The sequence below is a fragment of the Tachysurus vachellii genome, chromosome 1, assembly GCF_030014155.1.
Source record: "Tachysurus vachellii isolate PV-2020 chromosome 1, HZAU_Pvac_v1, whole genome shotgun sequence".
Lineage (NCBI taxonomy): Eukaryota > Metazoa > Chordata > Actinopteri > Siluriformes > Bagridae > Tachysurus > Tachysurus vachellii.
The window spans coordinates 29,002,449-29,019,445 of NC_083460.1; the positions used below are offsets into that span (position 1 = coordinate 29,002,449).

The following is a 16,997-nucleotide window of genomic DNA, read 5'->3' on the forward strand; positions in this document are numbered from 1 at the left end:
TGTATAATAAAAAAAAATGGACATTGGCTCTGACATGACATGATAGGGGAGCAACCTGCCCTAAAATGATTGCTGGGTTGACCAAACAGATTGAGAAACATGTACATTAAAATATTTAGGGATTAGTTAATGATCTATTTTGAAGTGACTTTTGTCAGCAAATAATTTACAATAAATAGTCAGTCTCTTTGTGCAGTCATCACAAACCACCAGCCATGAGAGCTGTTGTGCTTGCCTTGACTCTGGCCCTTGTGGGTAAGTCATCTTTTAAATTTCATTATTAGATGTTAGAGTGATTTTATTTGCTAGAAAGGAATTAATACCATTTACTAGGATGAAAGTCTTTATAATATCACTATGGTGTATTATTTTTCTTTTTTATTTAGCGAGTCATCAGATCAACCTTGGTAAGTAAAGTTTTCTTTAAAAAATAAAGAAACATTACAATAGTAATGTAACACATCATAACATTATGAATTTTCTCCAATATGATCAGTTCCAGAGTTTGCTGCTGGAAAGACCTTTGTGTACAAGTATGAGGGTTTGTTATTGGGAGGTCTGCCTCAGGAGGGTCTGGCCAAGGCTGGTGTAAAAGTCAGCAGCAAGGTTCTCATCAGTGCTGTAGCACAGAATACCTTCCTCATGAAGGTAAATTTATGACACACATGTTGTCAACAAGAAAGACATGCATGGTTAGCCTGTAACATGAACTAAATGTAGATATTTTTTACCCACAGCTCTCAGATCCTCAGCTTTTTCAGTACACTGGCATCTGGCCCCAGGATTCTTTTGATCCTGCAACAAAGCTCACCTCAGCACTAAATGCTCAGCTTGTAATTCCTATCAAATATGAGTATGCTAATGGTGTGGTAGGTAAAATATTTGCCCCTGCTGGAGTCTCTGCTACTGTTCTGAATCTGCACAGAGGTATCCTCAACATTCTTCAACTCAACCTCAAGAATACACAGAATGTGTATGAGCTGCATGAGGTAAACTTGAGTGATAATTATTACCAGTAGAATTCATATTAGCTAAATCCAATACTTGGCATATTAGCTAATTCTTTTTCATTCTCAAAGGCTGGAACTCAGGGAATCTGCAAGACCCACTACATGATCAGTGAGGATGAAAAGACCCATCAGGTTGCTGTGAGAAAGTCCAAAGACCTGACCAACTGCCACGAAAGAGTCATAAAGGATATTGGTTTAGCTTACACTGAAACCTGTGTTGAATGCCAGCAGGTAATTTGTAAAGCTATATATGATCTGTCTATTCAAGGTAAAGTTACAATTTCAGTAACTTATTAGTGTAATTTCCTCATCACAGAGGCTGAAGAGTCTGACTGGGACTGCAACATTCAGCTACATCATGAAGCCCACTGATACTGGTGCTCTGGTTTCTGAGGCAACAGTTGAAGAAGTTCATGAGTTCTCACTCTTAAATACACAAACTGGAGCAGCTCAAATGAGAGCCAAGTATGATTTATACTCTTATATTTATAGCATATAATTGTATAATTCATATCTATTTTTACATGACAAATTCAATAATTGGGGGGCACGGTGGCTTAGTGGTTAGCACGTTCGCCTCACACCTCCAGGGTCGGGGTTCGATTCCCGCCTCCGCCTTGTGTGTGTGGAGTTTGCATGTTCTCCCCGTGCCTTGGGGGTTTCCTCCGGGTACTCCGGTTTCCTCCCCCGGTCCAAAGACATGCATGGTAGGTTGATTGGCATCTCTGGAAAATTGTCCCTAGTGTGTGATTGTGTGTGTGTGTGTGTGCCCTGCGATGGGTTGGCACTCCGTCCAGGGTGTATCCTGCCTTGATGCCCGATGACGCCTGAGATAGGCACAGGCTCCCCGTGACCCGAGGTAGTTCGGATAAGCGGTAGAAGATGAATGAATGAATGAAATTCAATAATTCTGTGATATTTCTCATTTCAGGCAAACGCTGGATTTGCTGGAAGTACAGAATGCCCCTGTTGCTCCCCATGCGGGTGAATACTTGAACCGTGGATCCCTGCAGTATGAATTTGCAACTGAGATTCTTCAAAACCCCATTCAACTGCTGAAAATCAATAATGCACAGGCCCAGGTATTAGTTTATTTTTAATACAATCATTCACTGTATTCATTTGGACAAAAAGCTTATCATACTTTATTGACACAGAATTGACACACAGAACTTTAATTCTCTTACAGATTGTAGAGGTCTTGCAGCATCTGGTTACACACAACATGGATATGGCTCATGAGGATGCTCCTCTGAAGTTTGTCCAGCTTGTCCAGCTCATGCGCGTAGCTACTTTGGAGGATATTGAAGCCATCTGGGCTCAGTACAAGACCAAACCTGTTCACAGGTGAGGATGTATAAAAATTACTATAAAGTAAAATAGAGTAATGTTTAAAGTAAAGTTTATTTGATTTTCTAAAATCCTTTTTGTGGCAGGCGATGGATTTTGGATGCACTTCCTGTAGTGGGTACAACAGTAGCATTGAGATTCATCAAGGAGAAGTTTCAAGCTGATGAGCTCGCTGTCCCTGAACTCACTCAGACCCTTCTGGTTGCTTTGCACATGGCCACAGCTAATCCAGATGCTATTCACCTCACTTCTGTGAGTGGAGGTCTTACGTCTTATCATGTAGTTCAAGTATTTGTATCCAAAAGAACCTTGTATAGATATTATAAAATATTTCAATATTTTCCTCATCAAACAGAATCTGGCTTTTAACCCCAAAGTCCAGAATATTCCAGTGCTGCGTGAAGTTATCATGCTCGGCTATGGTTCCATGATTGCCAAATACTGTTCTGAAGTTCCTACATGTCCTGCTGATCTTCTTAAGGTAAAGCTTCTGTTTATTCATGCACATTTGTATAAACAATTTCAAAATATAAAATCAATTATACGATTATGGAAGAATTGCTTATATGCTCAAATACAAGAGTAAAGTTCTGTTTAATTTATTGTTTTTTTATTATCAGCCTATTCATGAGCGTGCTGCCGAAGCTATTTCCAAGGGTGAGATTCGTGAAATTACACTGGCTCTTAAAGTTATGGGCAATGCCGGCCACCCTGCCAGCCTTAAAACCATCATGAAACTCCTGCCTGGATTTGGAAGTGCTGCTGCTGCCGTTCCCCTGAGGGTCCAGATTGATGCTATCTTGGCTCTTAGGAACATTGCCAAGAATGAGCCAAAGATGGTCAGTATGTGATGATGTGTTAAAACAGCTGTTGTTATGGGTGACTGTTCAAGCATCTTAAACATTTTATTTGTTGTAGGTTCAGCCAGTGGCACTGCAACTTTTCATGGACAAGGCACTCCATCCTGAACTGCGCATGGTTGCTTGTATTGTGCTGTTTGAGACCAAACCGTCTGTAGCCCTTATGGCAACTGTTGCTGGTGCTTTAGAGAAGGAGACCAACATGCATGTGGTCAGTTTTGCTTATTCTCATATCAAGTCTCTGACCAGAAGCATGGCCCCTGACTATATGCATGTGTAAGTCTATTTTTTTAGGACAGTTCATTCATATAGGTGTAAATCTAAAAGTAAGTAGTGATTCCAATCAAAGCCACTAAGTAACGAATTTTTACTGATTCTGCAGGGCTGCCGCTGCAAATGTTGCCATCAGGATGTTGAGCCCCAAACTGGAGAGACTGAGCTATCATTTTAGCAGGGCTATCCATTTCGATCTCTATATCTGTATGTTTCAATATCTTTTATTATTGCATTTGTATGTTTGTGGGAAAAAATAATTTTGTATTTACAAATGTTTATACTTTCTATTTCAAGCTCCATTCATGGTTGGTGCTGCTGGTAGTGCTTACTTGATCAATGATGCTGTCACCACCTTGCCCAGAGCTGTTGTGACTAGAGCACGAGCCTACCTGGCTGGAGCTGCTGCTGATGTACTTGAGGTACAAATATCTCTCTTTAAGGATGTTGAAGTCATTAAGAATTTGGAATGTTGTCTTGTTTCAACCACTGGTACTTACATTCATTCATTTATGTCAACCAGGTTGGTGTGAGAACTGAAGGACTACACGAAGTTCTTCAGAAGTCTCATGCTGTGAATGAAAATGATGACCGCATCACTAAAATAAAGCGCACCCTTAAAGCTGTAAGCTGCTTATAAAATCTATCAATTTTATGTTTCCGCTGTGTAGTTTGAGTTATACCAATTGTTTCACATACACCTTTCTTCTGTTTTTATACCAAGCTGATGGATTGGAAGTCTATGCCAGAAAATCAACCACTGGCTTCCATCTATGTCAAAGTCTTTGGACAGGAAATAGCTTTTGCCAACATTGACAAAATCATCATCGAACAAGTAGCACAGGTATTTAAATTAATTCCTTTTATTTAAGCAAGAGAAAACTCTTCTATAAGATTGAAATGTAAAGTAGTGTAAAATATTTCATACAAATAAATATTCTATTTATTAGATTTGACTTGATGTACAGGTCATAGTGTCAATACCCTTAAAATAAATAATTGCAATTAAAATAAAATCAAATGTAATGCACAATCTACAGATTGCCACCGGATCACAAAGCCGTGAAATGCTGAAAGAGGCTGTTAAGGCATTGCAGAAAGGTATTGCCTTCCAGTATGCCAAGCCCCTGCTGGCAGCTGAAGTGCGTCGCATTCTGCCTAGTTGTCTTGGTGTGCCAATGGAGCTTGGTTATTACACTGCTGCTGTTGCTACTGCAGCTGTCAATGGTATGGTTTTATAATGATTTTTAAACTACAAATGTCAAACATGTAAATTTAGTCAACTGTCTGACAAAATTATTCCTTTCATTTAGTTAAGGCAACTATTACCCCTCCTTTACCTGAGCATCCAGAGACTGTCTCTCTTGATCAGTTGATGAAGACTGATCTCCAGTTGCAAGCTGAGGCCAGACCAAGGTACACTTTCAAAATAACAAGTTACAGACAGATTTTCTTCAGTCTTATAGAGCTGGAAATGTTATATGACATTGTATGAACCTTATTTTGCTTTTAGCGTTGCCCTCCAGACTTTTGCTGTAATTGGAGTGAACACTGCCTTGATTCAGGCTGCTGTTATGGCCAGAGGAAAGATACACACTGTTGTACCAGCAAAAGTAGATATAAGAGCTGACCTTCCAAAGGGCAATGTAAAGCTGGAGGTTCTGCCTGTTGCTGTTCCTGATCATATTGTTGCTGCAAGGTAAGAAAATGATGTGATAATTTCACCTGTATATGAAAAAAGAATTAGCAATTATCATAAAGAAGAAAGCAAAATTTTGCTCAAACACACAAAGAAAGACACTACCAACAAGAAGTTAATTCACTGTTATTTCCTCAGCTTTGAGACCGTTGCTGTGGCCAGAAACGTTGAGGACCTCCCCAATGAGAGAGTCGTATCTCTGGCACCTCCAGCGTCCTCTGATGCTGCGGAAAGGTTGATACCTGCTTCAATTCAGAAGTCCTTGTGTGGTGTTTTTCCTTATATTCACATTAAAGGATGTCTTGAGTTTGACTCCCAGAATGCTGGCTTTATGGCATTAAATCCTCTGTATTATATTATTGGACGGCACTCAGCTAAAATTTCAGTGCAAGGAGGTAAATAAAGAGGTCAAAATATTTGATTGTAGTTGAATTCAGATTAGTTTAAAGACATGAAAGAAATGCTGTTGTTTATGCTTTAGGTGATGGACAAACCCTTGAAAGACTGGAGCTCGAGATGCAAGTTGGCCCTAAGGCAGCTGAGAAGCTTATGAAGGAAATCAGCCTTGTTAATGTTGAAAATCCTGAAGAAAGTACCATCCTGTTGAAATTGAGGGAAATTCTGGAGGCTGGACTGAGGAAGCGTAACTCCAGCTCCTCATCCTCTGTCAGCAGCAGTAGGAGCGCCAGCAGCAGTAGGAGTGCCAGCAGCAGTAGGAGTGCCAGCAGCAGTAGGAGTTCTAAGAGCAGCTCTATGAGTTCTTCCAGTGCTCGTGTGAGCAAGGTAAAGCATTACCATATGACTGGATAAGGGATCTGTTACTTAATTCATTATATAATGCACTACACTCAGCAAACATAAACCTTAATCATAAGCATGTGTAATGTCGACATCATTTACAATAATAGTAATAATAAGAGGAGGAAGAAGAAGATAAAAAAGAAGAAGAAATAAAACCCCTTCTTTTGAGACATTTTGTTTGTCCCTTTCTCAGGTGTAAATATATCTTTTAAAATAAACAAGCGATTTTTTTCTTTTTTTTTTCCCCCCTTTTCCCTTGCTGTGTACATGTCATTTATTCCAATTTACAATGTTTTCCATTGGAAAAATTAGTTATTTACTGTTTTTTCATAGAATACAAATGCATACCGTCAGTTCCAGAAATTTCATAAGGATCAGGTAATTCCAGAAGAATATTTATTTATTTATTTGTTTCTTTGTTTGTTTGTTTCTTTGTTTATCAATAAATACATTTTCTTTTTTAGTACCTGACATTACAGGGAACATCAAAGGCCAGCAGCTCATCTAGCATTGAGGCTATACAGAGAAAGGTAGAATAACATTTGTGGCATGAATTAATAGATATTAAATATAAATTAATAGAAGTAAACATCCTAAATTTTTCAATGTGCTATTTTTGTAAATATTTATGAAGGTTAATGTTTATAATTTCAGTCTAAGATACTTGGAGATTCAATTCCACCCATTTTTGCCATCATTGCTCGCGCCGTTAGAGCTGACCACAAGCTGGGCTACCAGATTGCTGCTTACTTGGACAAACCCACTTCAAGAGTACAGGTTGTGTTTGACTCTATCTCTCAGAATGACAAATGGAAGATCTGTGTTGATGCTATCCTTCCAAGCAAGCATAAATTCGCTGTAAGTTGTAACACAAACGTCTTTCCAAAAAGTTTTTGAATGCTTTTTACAAAATATATATTTAATGATTTATTGCTTATGCTAAGCAAATATTCTCTTATTAGGCAAGGTTAGCTATTGGAGAGCAGTGCCAAGGATATTCTGTAGCTTTCAAGGCTGAAACTGGTCTGCATGAGGCACATCCTTCTGCTTGTTTGGAATGGGACTGGAACAGAGTCCCAGCTATTGATATCCCTTATGTTAAGAGGTATTAAAAATAATCAAAGTAGCTAATGTATTATTGTGTCTTAAAATTTAAAAATGAAAAAGTACAATTCTGATTATATTTAAAAATTATTCTTCTTCCAACAGGGCAAGGGAGTTCATCTTTAATGTTGCTCCCTTTGCTGGAATTAATGCTGACAGAGCTGATAACAATGAGAGACAGATCAATGTAATTGTTGCCCTACCCACTCAAAAGTCTCTAAACATTGTTTGTAGGATTCCAAAGGTAAGAATTATGGCTAATAAAGTCTTTGCATGGTTTAATATTTGCAAATAAATATTGAACCTTTTTAATGTGCTTTACCTCCCAGATGACACTGTCAAAGCAAAATGTGCCTCTTCCTATTGAACTGCCTATTGAACAAGATGGAACCATTCCAGCTCTCCAGAATTTTGACATTCGTACCATTGTTGAAAAATGGCTGAATGATAACAGAGAAAACTGACATATTTGATTATAAGTATGTAAATTAAGTGAAATGAAATAAAGAGCATCCAAAAGGCAAAAATGTTTTAGCACTTTGTGACTTTGTGTGTGGCTATTTTACTTTTCATTATCTGTACTAGTGTTAATTTCGTCACCTATTTTTAATTTAGTCTTAGTCTTGTGCCAAATGTCCTTGTTAGTTTTAGTCATATTTAGTCATTCACATATCTTTTTTTTTAGTCAAGTTTTAGTCGACTAAAAGTCGCGTCATTTTAGTCTAGTTTTAGTCAAAAGAAAACTCAAGGTATCTTAGTCAAGTTTTAGTCGACTAAAAGTCTTTTAATTTTAGTCTAGTTTTAGTCAAAGAATTGTAGCTTGGAATCTATTGTAAGAATAAATACAACGAGGCCTCATTAAATGCAATAATATCAGGAACACAAGTGTTATAGTGGAAATAAATAACTTAATGAAAAGCCTAAGATCAAAACTGTAGGTGTGTGTGTGTATGTGTGTGTGTATATATATATTTATATATATATATATATAAAACCAACTTAATGCAAATTATACATGGTATTGCACACACCATTATTGATGATATTTGGAGCAATATTAAATGTAATTGTTAAACTTGATTCCCTTACATATACATTTGCTTTTAAGCCTAATTATTCATTTTGGTTATAATGTGATTGTGACAGGGGCGTGGGAAGAGGTTTCAGGTTGGGGGTGCTGAGTTTTTTCTGTCACCACTTTTGAATAAGAAAGACCGGTCATCGGGACATAAGCTGTCATGTACAATAAAAGAGCCTGCGCAGCGACAGGAAATATAATTTAACACAAAAACCCTGCCTAGACCTAGGGTGGACTTGCGCTCAGGATTATTTATTTATTTTTTATTTTTTTTGAGCGGCGTGTGGACGAATTCTTTCTACGCACACACTATTTTATTTCTTGATAACAGACCGCTGCAAACTATAACATACCGTTGCCATGAAAATCAGAGCGTTGCCATGGACACACAGGATTCTAATCGTAGAGACGGAGCGCACTATTTTCTTTAGCGGAAGCAATACAATCGTTTTTAAATCAATAAACTCCTTTTGTGTCAAATTATTGATTTATTTGGTAGGTAGCAATATAATAAGCGGGATCTGCTTCGCGGACCTGTAACTTGAGCAACAGCGCGAACTCGTTCTGAATATTTTAAAGGCGTAAAAAAAAAAAAAAAAGGGGGGGGTCTAAAATTTCAAAGTTGAGTGACATGTCAGAGTTCTACCCATGTCTTGTTTAGATGCTAATCAACACCACGTTGAGGAGTAACGTCTTTAGTGTTATCCCTGGCTCTTGTGTTCATTCATACTCTTAAACATACTTAGTTAAAACCGTGTTTGACGTTCTTCTTACAATCCGTCCATTCCGTTGTTCCTTTGAAACATTTTTGACACCTTTTTTCTACTGGTTTTATCCGCTTAATGACATGTCCCACTTGGATCTGTATTGGAATCTCTATTGACTGAGTTCTGACCTTTGAACACGCCAATGGCCATTTCGTATGTTGAACTTCCGCTTTTCTGCGTCGGTCTTAACTGCATTCTGAAACCTAAAGTCTGACAACCTTCCAACTGTCTGTCATTTCTACACGTACTTTTGTAAAATAATCGCAGTCCCATCAACCGTCATGCATGGACCATATTACATGACGAGGTGCATTGCAACCCGAATTGGATCCACTTTGGCAAAAGTTATATTGACTGCGTATCTTTTAAGGTGGAGCCCGAAATTCTAGCTCCTTTACTTGAAATAATTTCCATAATGTATTCAGACGTGGGCTGAAATTCGGAACCAACAAGCGAATGCATCTTAAATCCATCGATGAATAGTCGATGGGTGATGGTGGGAATCCTACTGTTGATGTTACATCTTCTTCATTAAGTCTCATCCAGTCTTGGGTTAGGGGACTATTTTTTTTTCATCCGTTATAGAAATTCCAATTTGCACGCCACAGTAGGTGATCTTAATCCTTGAGTCGGATAACCATCAATTCCTAATACATTACCCATCCTTCTTGTTTTAGGGCCTCACATTCGGGTCATTTTACCCTTCACTCATGTCAACCCGACTCTGCTTACTAATTTCGTACAATTATCAATTTCCACATTTCACCCCAACCTTAACATTTCCATTTCGTTAAACCAGCATTAAAGCCAACAATCGTCCCTAAAGCCAGCCTTTCCAAACTGTGATCTCGTCTTAAATCCAAGGGACCGACCCTATAACCAAGGGGAAACCCGTTCCTATTCCTTCTTGGTATCTGGACTGGTAGCTTCCTGATCCTATAGATCTCCCAGGTTCCTTTTTACACTGGAGGTGACGATGGTTTTCACGACCCTTCATAATCTGCAAGTCCTTAGATTTTTGAAAAAGACTTGACATTTTTAGAAGCTTGAGTTTACCCACCCTTGCTTCAATGAAATCTATTATCTCTACTAACGGTATGGACATGGTAGCTTTGTTTAAATGTTCGATCTTCTTGTATTCTAATACAGCCTTCTACTAATGACTGAGTGTACCTCAACATCTTGGGCACCCCCCTCCCTTAAGGTGAAAAATCACCTCAGCCAATTTGTTGGGTTAAAATAGATTTCCTTAAGTGAGTGAATGGACATGTTGGGGAGGTTTAGTGTTGCCGATACTGTGCATGTACAGTCTGCCTCCTACGCTTAAGTTTTGGGTTTTTTCCTGAATGATATTGGCACTCCTCTAAAGGTTCAAACTTTGCCGCTGACTAGATCATGCAAAGTAAGTCTTATCTCTAAGGATGTGTTTTTCTATTTGATAGAGGTTTAGCAGCTCCCATAGTTTAATATCGGCCATCAAAGTCCTCTTTAAAGGTGTTCGTTTGTGGTAGGAACCATTTCTATCGGACCCATAAGGTTTTTTTCATCCATTTGAATTTTGAACCTATCAATGCAGGTTCATGTTTGTAGGAACATGTTGTTCCTTTTCAAACACTACATGGTTTTTCTGACACCGTTTTGGACTTACCGATTGCCTTTCTTTCCTTAAGTAAGGAATCAATTTTTGGCCAAGGATCTCTATCTTTTGTGCTGTATTCAAAAAATTTTGACCTCCCAAGTCTGTCTTCCTGTCAAAAAGCTTTTGTACTTTTCTCAATCCTACACTGTTTAGCCTGACAGGATCTTTCCTGTGCTTTAACCTGCTGGTTCCTGCTTTAACTAACATGTAAGTCTCTTCTTGGGCAATGTTCACTCTTGGCGTGTGTAGTAAAACCTTGGTCTCATTACTCCTTCTACCGCAAATGGATTATGGTCATTTTTCACGTGGAGCCCCTATTATTTAGTTTCTGAAGTTATTGGTGTTACAACTGTAAGGTTAGCCCACTAAGATCGGATCCTGCCGTAGTGGACCCTGTACTTGTGAAAACCTAGTTTCAACTGAAACGTCCTTGTTCAGAGGCAATGGGTTTCAGCTGTTTGGGCTGTTAAAAGGAATTCATACTACGATTAAAGTAATGGGGGGAAATGTTGTCGCTTTTTTTCGTGGAGATGTGTCTAATGAGTCTTGATTCCTGTGGAAGATTAGCCTTTAATTTTATTGAGTCAGAGGCTTTTATATGGATTTAGGTATTAGTTATGTTCGAAAGTACATTTTCAGAGTCACTTTAAGTTGTCCTTTAGGGTGAACTTTGTTTTTATCCTGTCTCATCCTGAATATCCTAACTCATGGGAGTTGTGTGGCTAGTAACTTATATGTCCTGTGGCATGGAAAATAAACTCTGACTGAAGTTAATACATTTAATTGTTCCAGAAGAAAAATTTTTTCTTACTTCCTCAAAATTTGTTCTTTGTGAATTAGGTGGTTAACTTGGCTTCTGGAATAAGAGTGATTTTAGTCGCAGTTATTGATTTCCTTAGTATAACTTAGCTTACCTGTTTGAGTTCTATATTTGACTTGGATCTATGCCATTAATTTGTTTCCGATTTACTATACTCCTGTCAGAGCTATCCGTCTCTAGTGGCCAATTCCTTTCAAAGTTACTGTATCTTCTGTTTCATACAGTTTCCGGGTTTCAATCCATTGCATTCTTTTTTTTCATGAAATAGTCCATTTTTACTTTTCTGTTGTGCCTGATTACTCCATTTTGTGCTACGATTGATTACCGAATAATGTCTGTTTGTATCCCTGCGCGTTTTGCCTTTCAAATAAATAGTTCATTTGAACACTTCACTCCTTAACATTCTATTGGGATTTGAGGTATACTTGACCTTTATGAGTTTGTCACCCATAATTCCAGGCTCCAATTACCTTAAGGAAGAGGATAAGAAAAGAACCAAACGTCTGTTTTCCTAGATAGATTTTAATTAAATAAGAGTGCCCTTGTCGATAACAATAATTCAGTGTAAATCTGCGATTGTGTTAAGATGATGAAGATCATTATATAAGTATAATAAAAATGTTGAATAAATGTTGTACTTAAATAAGGAAAAGTAGAGAATATAATAAAATAAGAACGCACTGATAAATGTCTATATAGAAATGTAATAAATAATATAAAAATTTGAAGATGAAGATAGAAATATATAATATAATTCATAATAATGATCATATAATTAATATAGTGAATAAAATAAGCTAAAATTTAATGAATGAGAAAAATTACAAATTTTCATAGAAAAATAATAATAATGCATATAGATAGATGATTGTATGATATAGTTATGTCAAAATTAATGTATTCATAATGATGATTGAAATACCAAATAGCTATTATTATATTTCAATTTAATTGAAAATTAAGTGGACTAATTAATCATACATTAATATATTTAATAATGATTGGTATGAATGCCTACAAAATTACAAATACATATGATGTAAATAATATATCAGAATGTGCAAAGATTAATTTCTATCTTTTGTATAGAGTGACAAATTTGATTGGTTTCCTCTTACGAAAATTTTAAATTGTGTATTTCACTTTTATAAAAGAATCAGATTAAATCTGCATGTAGTATCAACCAAAAAGTGTACATGACAGTCGTTTTTTTTAATTGAAAAAGTTTAAGAATTTATATTTAGTTAATTATTGAATAACATATATTTTATTTATAATGTTGACATTAATTCTTCTCAATAATTAGGTGTTACCATTCAGTAAATTTTATTATAACAACATTGTTTATAAACATTTTTTTATTATTTTTTAAATCTACAAATTTGATAACTAATATTTTTTATTAAGTTATTTTTTTTATTTTAAAAAATTAACACATGATATCATAAATTGTACAATGAAGACAACGTTAAAATAATTGTAAATTTAAGAACAATTATCATTTGATGTTTGTCCATCATATTATTAATTTTTTTTAATTTAATTATTTTATAATATTATTGTTTTGTTCAAATATTATAAATTATAATTTATACATGACTTGCAAATGACAGTTGTTTACAAAGACACTGCAAAATTATTATACAAACATTTTTAAAATTATTAATTTTGGATGTTTGATATTTTAATGTTTTAGTATATTTAATATTTATTGTTTTTTGTTTATAACAATTAATTTTTATTCTTTATAAACATTTACTAATACTTTTGCATGTATTTATGTTTGGGAAAGCCTAAATGTTTGGTAGTTCAAATTAGTGTAATTTTTATATTTAGGAGGTAATCATCATTGAAGTATTTTTAAAAAATTAAAAAAATAAATTATGACATCATAACAAGAAGTTGTATTGATATTCCCTTGTGGGAAAGACTTGTACAATGGTTGTTATTTGTTCTAGAGGAGTCTTCAAGGTGATTAATACAGGTTTTTTATCTTTGATACCCTCATAGTAATTCAATTTTCAAAAAAAGAATTAGATGTAACAATAAATTATAATTTTTTATCAAGTTTAATCTCAGTTTTATAGTCATGATGCCAGGTTTGTCTGAAACTCAATAAAAGTAGTTTAGCTTCAGAAGTTGCAGCTGGTGTAGTAAAATTTTCCATGCTGTCGCAGAATCTTATCTGAAGAGTATCTCAATTAACAACAAGAAAACAGAGGTTAGCTGAAAAATAATTGAATTTTACCATAGATTCATTAGATCCAATCTTGCCATTATATTTTGCAACAGGCACTCAGGATTAAACCACATATGTAGATAAAAACTAGTTAGTGGAAGGTAAAATATACCCCGATCTCTAAGTTATTCAATAAACCTTTAACCAACAAATTAAGTTATGTTGTCTAATTAGTTAAAATTCATAAATTATATTAATATCACAGGAAATTACTATTTACATTCATAACATTGAACCATGATATGAGCATTTGTGTAAAAGTAATCGTCTTCAAATCCAAACGCCTCCAAGAGCCATAAGATTCTTTATTTAAGCAAACTGTTAATCTAATATTTTTAATATAATTCTGTTCATTTCAGGAAAGTGATTTACAGTAACATATGCAATTCTCCCCATGGGTGAATCTTGGAACTGAATTCGCAATTGAACTGACTGGTTTTATACCCACAAGGAATCAATCTGCCCATAAATATCATTTAAACTTAATTTTTATAAATTTTATTTATTTTATCAATTTATATTCTTTAAACTTTTACTTAATTAATATTGATGCCGTACTTGACTTCCTACAGGTCGTTGTTCAACACTGATGTTGGATTCATTATTGTCCACTTGAGTCTCCGCTCTTTCGGTTCTCCCTCAGGCTGTTATAAGTCCGGGATTACATTTAAATAGTTGTGTATGTTCCTATGTTTGCTCTAATTTTCGCGGCATGATTTGTACTTCTAGGTCAACTGATGAATTCTATGTGAAGTTAATATGAGCAATCTAATATCTGCCCTCTGTTGCTACTGGTGCTAATCAAGATTCCCTTCTCAGGGGGATATTACTTGATCTGATTTTACAAGAACCTGAATTTAAAAAATTAATCTAAATAAAATCGCTTAATAGTTCAAATTTCAGTTAATTATCATTGGAAAAGTATCATATTCAAAAATTCAATATCTAATTCTTGATTTTTAGAGCTTCGTTTTAACACATGGAAGACCTCTAATTTTCCATTTCATGTTTAGCTATACGTAATTTAACTTGTTTTTACCAAGCCAACTGGGTGAAAATTAAAAAGGATGTAAATAAATAATTTAATTATTCAAGCCTCTCCGCTTAAACTTGTGACTCTCCTGATTCAATAGCTATTTCATAAGTCAAGTATGTCTGTCTGGCTCTAGACCCTTGCATTTGACAGAGCTATGATGTTTAAAACTTGTTGGTTACGTTCAATCTAAATTATTTTGTAGTAAGACCTGGTTAAATTTCATATCACAACATCCTGATGACATTCGAATTTAGCTAATTTACCTGAAGTTCCTTTGTAAGAAGATCCACATGCTGGATTTAGTAATTTTTATTCTAATGATGAACATAATTAAATCATTTTTTAGGAGAATTCTTATAGCTAAATCAAGATAAATTCTATAATCACTATATTTTTATCATTGGCTGCCACATTCGTCAGATGTTATCAAACTGGAAATGTTTTGCAGGCACCTCACCTAACATTAAACTCTCTTTTGATTTTGTTTGGGGAAAAAATATTTATTTCTTTATACTATTCAATCCATATGAAATTGTATGTATTGTAAAAGCGTTATACTGCAGTCTGTGAAATTATGTTTGCGGACTGGATTTAGGAAAGCTCTCTTTTGGAAAAATTTTTTTTTAGTTTAGTTTTAGTCAAAAAATTTAGCTTGACACATCTGGAACTATTTTAAGAAAAAATACAAGGGGGCCTCTTAAATGCAAAATACAGGGAAAACAAGTGTTTTAAATGGAAATAAAAACTTAATGAAAAGCCTAAGATCAAAAAAGAGGGTTTTGTGTGGTATGTGTATATATATATATAATATAATATATAATATATATATAAATATATAAATAATATATTTATATAATATTATATGTATATATATATATGTATATTATATAACCAACTTAATGCAAGTTATACATGGTATTGCACACAGGGCAAGGGAGTTCATCTTTAATGTTGCTCCCTTTGCTGGAATTAATGCTGACAGAGCTGAAAACAGTGAGAGACAGATCAATGTAATTGTTGCCCTACCCACTCAAAAGTCTCTAAACATTGTTTGTAGGATTCCAAAGGTAAGAATTATGGCTAATAAAGTCTTTGCATGGTTTAATATTTGCAAATAAATATTGAACCTTTTTAATGTGCTTTACCTCCCAGATGACACTGTCAAAGCAAAATGTGCCTCTTCCTATTGAACTGCCTATTGAACAAGATGGAACCATTCAAGCTCTCCAGAATTTTGACATTCGTACCATTGTTGAAAAATGGCTGAATGATAACAGAGAAAACTGACATATTTGATTATAAGTATGTAAATTAAGTGAAATGAAATAAAGAGCATCCAAAAGGCAAAAATGTTTTAGCACTTTGTGACTTTGTGTGTGGCTATTTTACTTTTCATTATCTGTACTTGTGTTAATTTCGTCACCTATTTTTAATTTAGTCTTAGTCTTGTGCCAAATGTCCTTGTTAGTTTTAGTCATATTTAGTCATTCACATATCTTTTTTTTTAGTCAAGTTTTAGTCGACTAAAAGTCCCGTCATTTTAGTCTAGTTTTAGTCAAAAGAAAACTCAAGGTATCTTAGTCAAGTTTTAGTCGACTAAAAGTCTTTTAATTTTAGTTTAGTTTTAGTCAAGAAATTGTAGCTTGACCACATCTGGAATCTATTGTAAGAATAAATACAAGGAGGCCTCGTTAAATGCAATAATATCAGGAACACAAGTGTTATAGTGGAAATAAATAACTTAATGAAAAGCCTAAGATCAAAACTGTAGGTGTGTGTGTGTATGTGTATATATATATATATATATATATATATATATATATATATATATATATATGTATATATATATAACCAACTTAATGCAAGTTATACATGGTATTGCACACACCATTATTGATGATATTTGGAGCAATATTAAATGTAATTGTTAAACTTGATTTCCTTACATATACATTTGCTTTTAAGCCTAATTATTCATTTTGATTATAATGTGATTGTGACAGGGGCGTGGGAAGAGGTTTCAGGTTGGGGGTGCTGAGTTTTTTCTGTCACCACTTTTGAATAAGAAAGACCGGTCATCGGGACATAAGCTGTCATGTACAATAAAAGAGCCTGCGCAGCGACAGGAAATATAATTTAACACAAAAACCCTGCCTAGACCTAGGGTGGACTTGCGCTCAGGATTATTTATTTATTTTTTATTTTTTTTGAGCGGCGTGTGGACGAATTCTTTCTACGCACACACTATTTTATTTCTTGATAACAGACCGCTGCGAACTATAACACACCGTTGCCATGAAAATCAGAGCGTTGCCATGGAC

General features: G+C 35.0%; 1 protein-coding gene across 2 annotated transcripts; it reads left to right on the forward strand.

Moving 5' to 3' along the window:
- Positions 1-119: 119 nt before the first annotated feature.
- LOC132853653 (vitellogenin-like) lies at positions 120-7,582 on the forward strand. Of its 2 annotated transcripts, none has more exons than XM_060881564.1 (27): positions 120-255; positions 387-407; positions 497-648; positions 738-989; positions 1,080-1,241; positions 1,327-1,475; positions 1,942-2,092; positions 2,200-2,357; positions 2,447-2,612; positions 2,716-2,841; positions 2,981-3,199; positions 3,279-3,496; positions 3,603-3,700; positions 3,791-3,915; positions 4,017-4,118; positions 4,218-4,337; positions 4,534-4,720; positions 4,807-4,909; positions 5,007-5,192; positions 5,331-5,587; positions 5,674-5,975; positions 6,327-6,371; positions 6,458-6,523; positions 6,648-6,851; positions 6,956-7,098; positions 7,203-7,341; positions 7,427-7,582. In XM_060881564.1, exons 1-27 carry the CDS (start codon positions 216-218, stop codon positions 7,559-7,561), a joined length of 4,026 nt encoding a protein of 1,341 aa, XP_060737547.1. In that variant the 5' UTR covers positions 120-215; the 3' UTR covers positions 7,562-7,582. The 2 variants fall into 2 exon arrangements, with proteins under 2 accessions (XP_060737547.1, XP_060737554.1); XM_060881571.1 differs by having other exon boundaries at positions 6,473-6,523.
- The last annotated feature ends 9,415 nt before the right edge of the window (positions 7,583-16,997 follow it).

What these genes read in the sequence shown, in the direction of transcription:
- LOC132853653 (XM_060881564.1), top strand. Translation starts at nt 216, where the DNA reads ATGAGAGCTGTTGTGCTTGCCTTGACTCTGGCCCTTGTGG. An exon ending in ATGCTATTCACCTCACTTCT is followed by an intron (nt 2,613 to 2,715) that starts GTGAGTGGAGGT and finishes CTCATCAAACAG; the next exon opens with AATCTGGCTTTTAACCCCAA. An exon ending in CCAAGAATGAGCCAAAGATG is followed by an intron (nt 3,200 to 3,278) that starts GTCAGTATGTGA and finishes TATTTGTTGTAG; the next exon opens with GTTCAGCCAGTGGCACTGCA.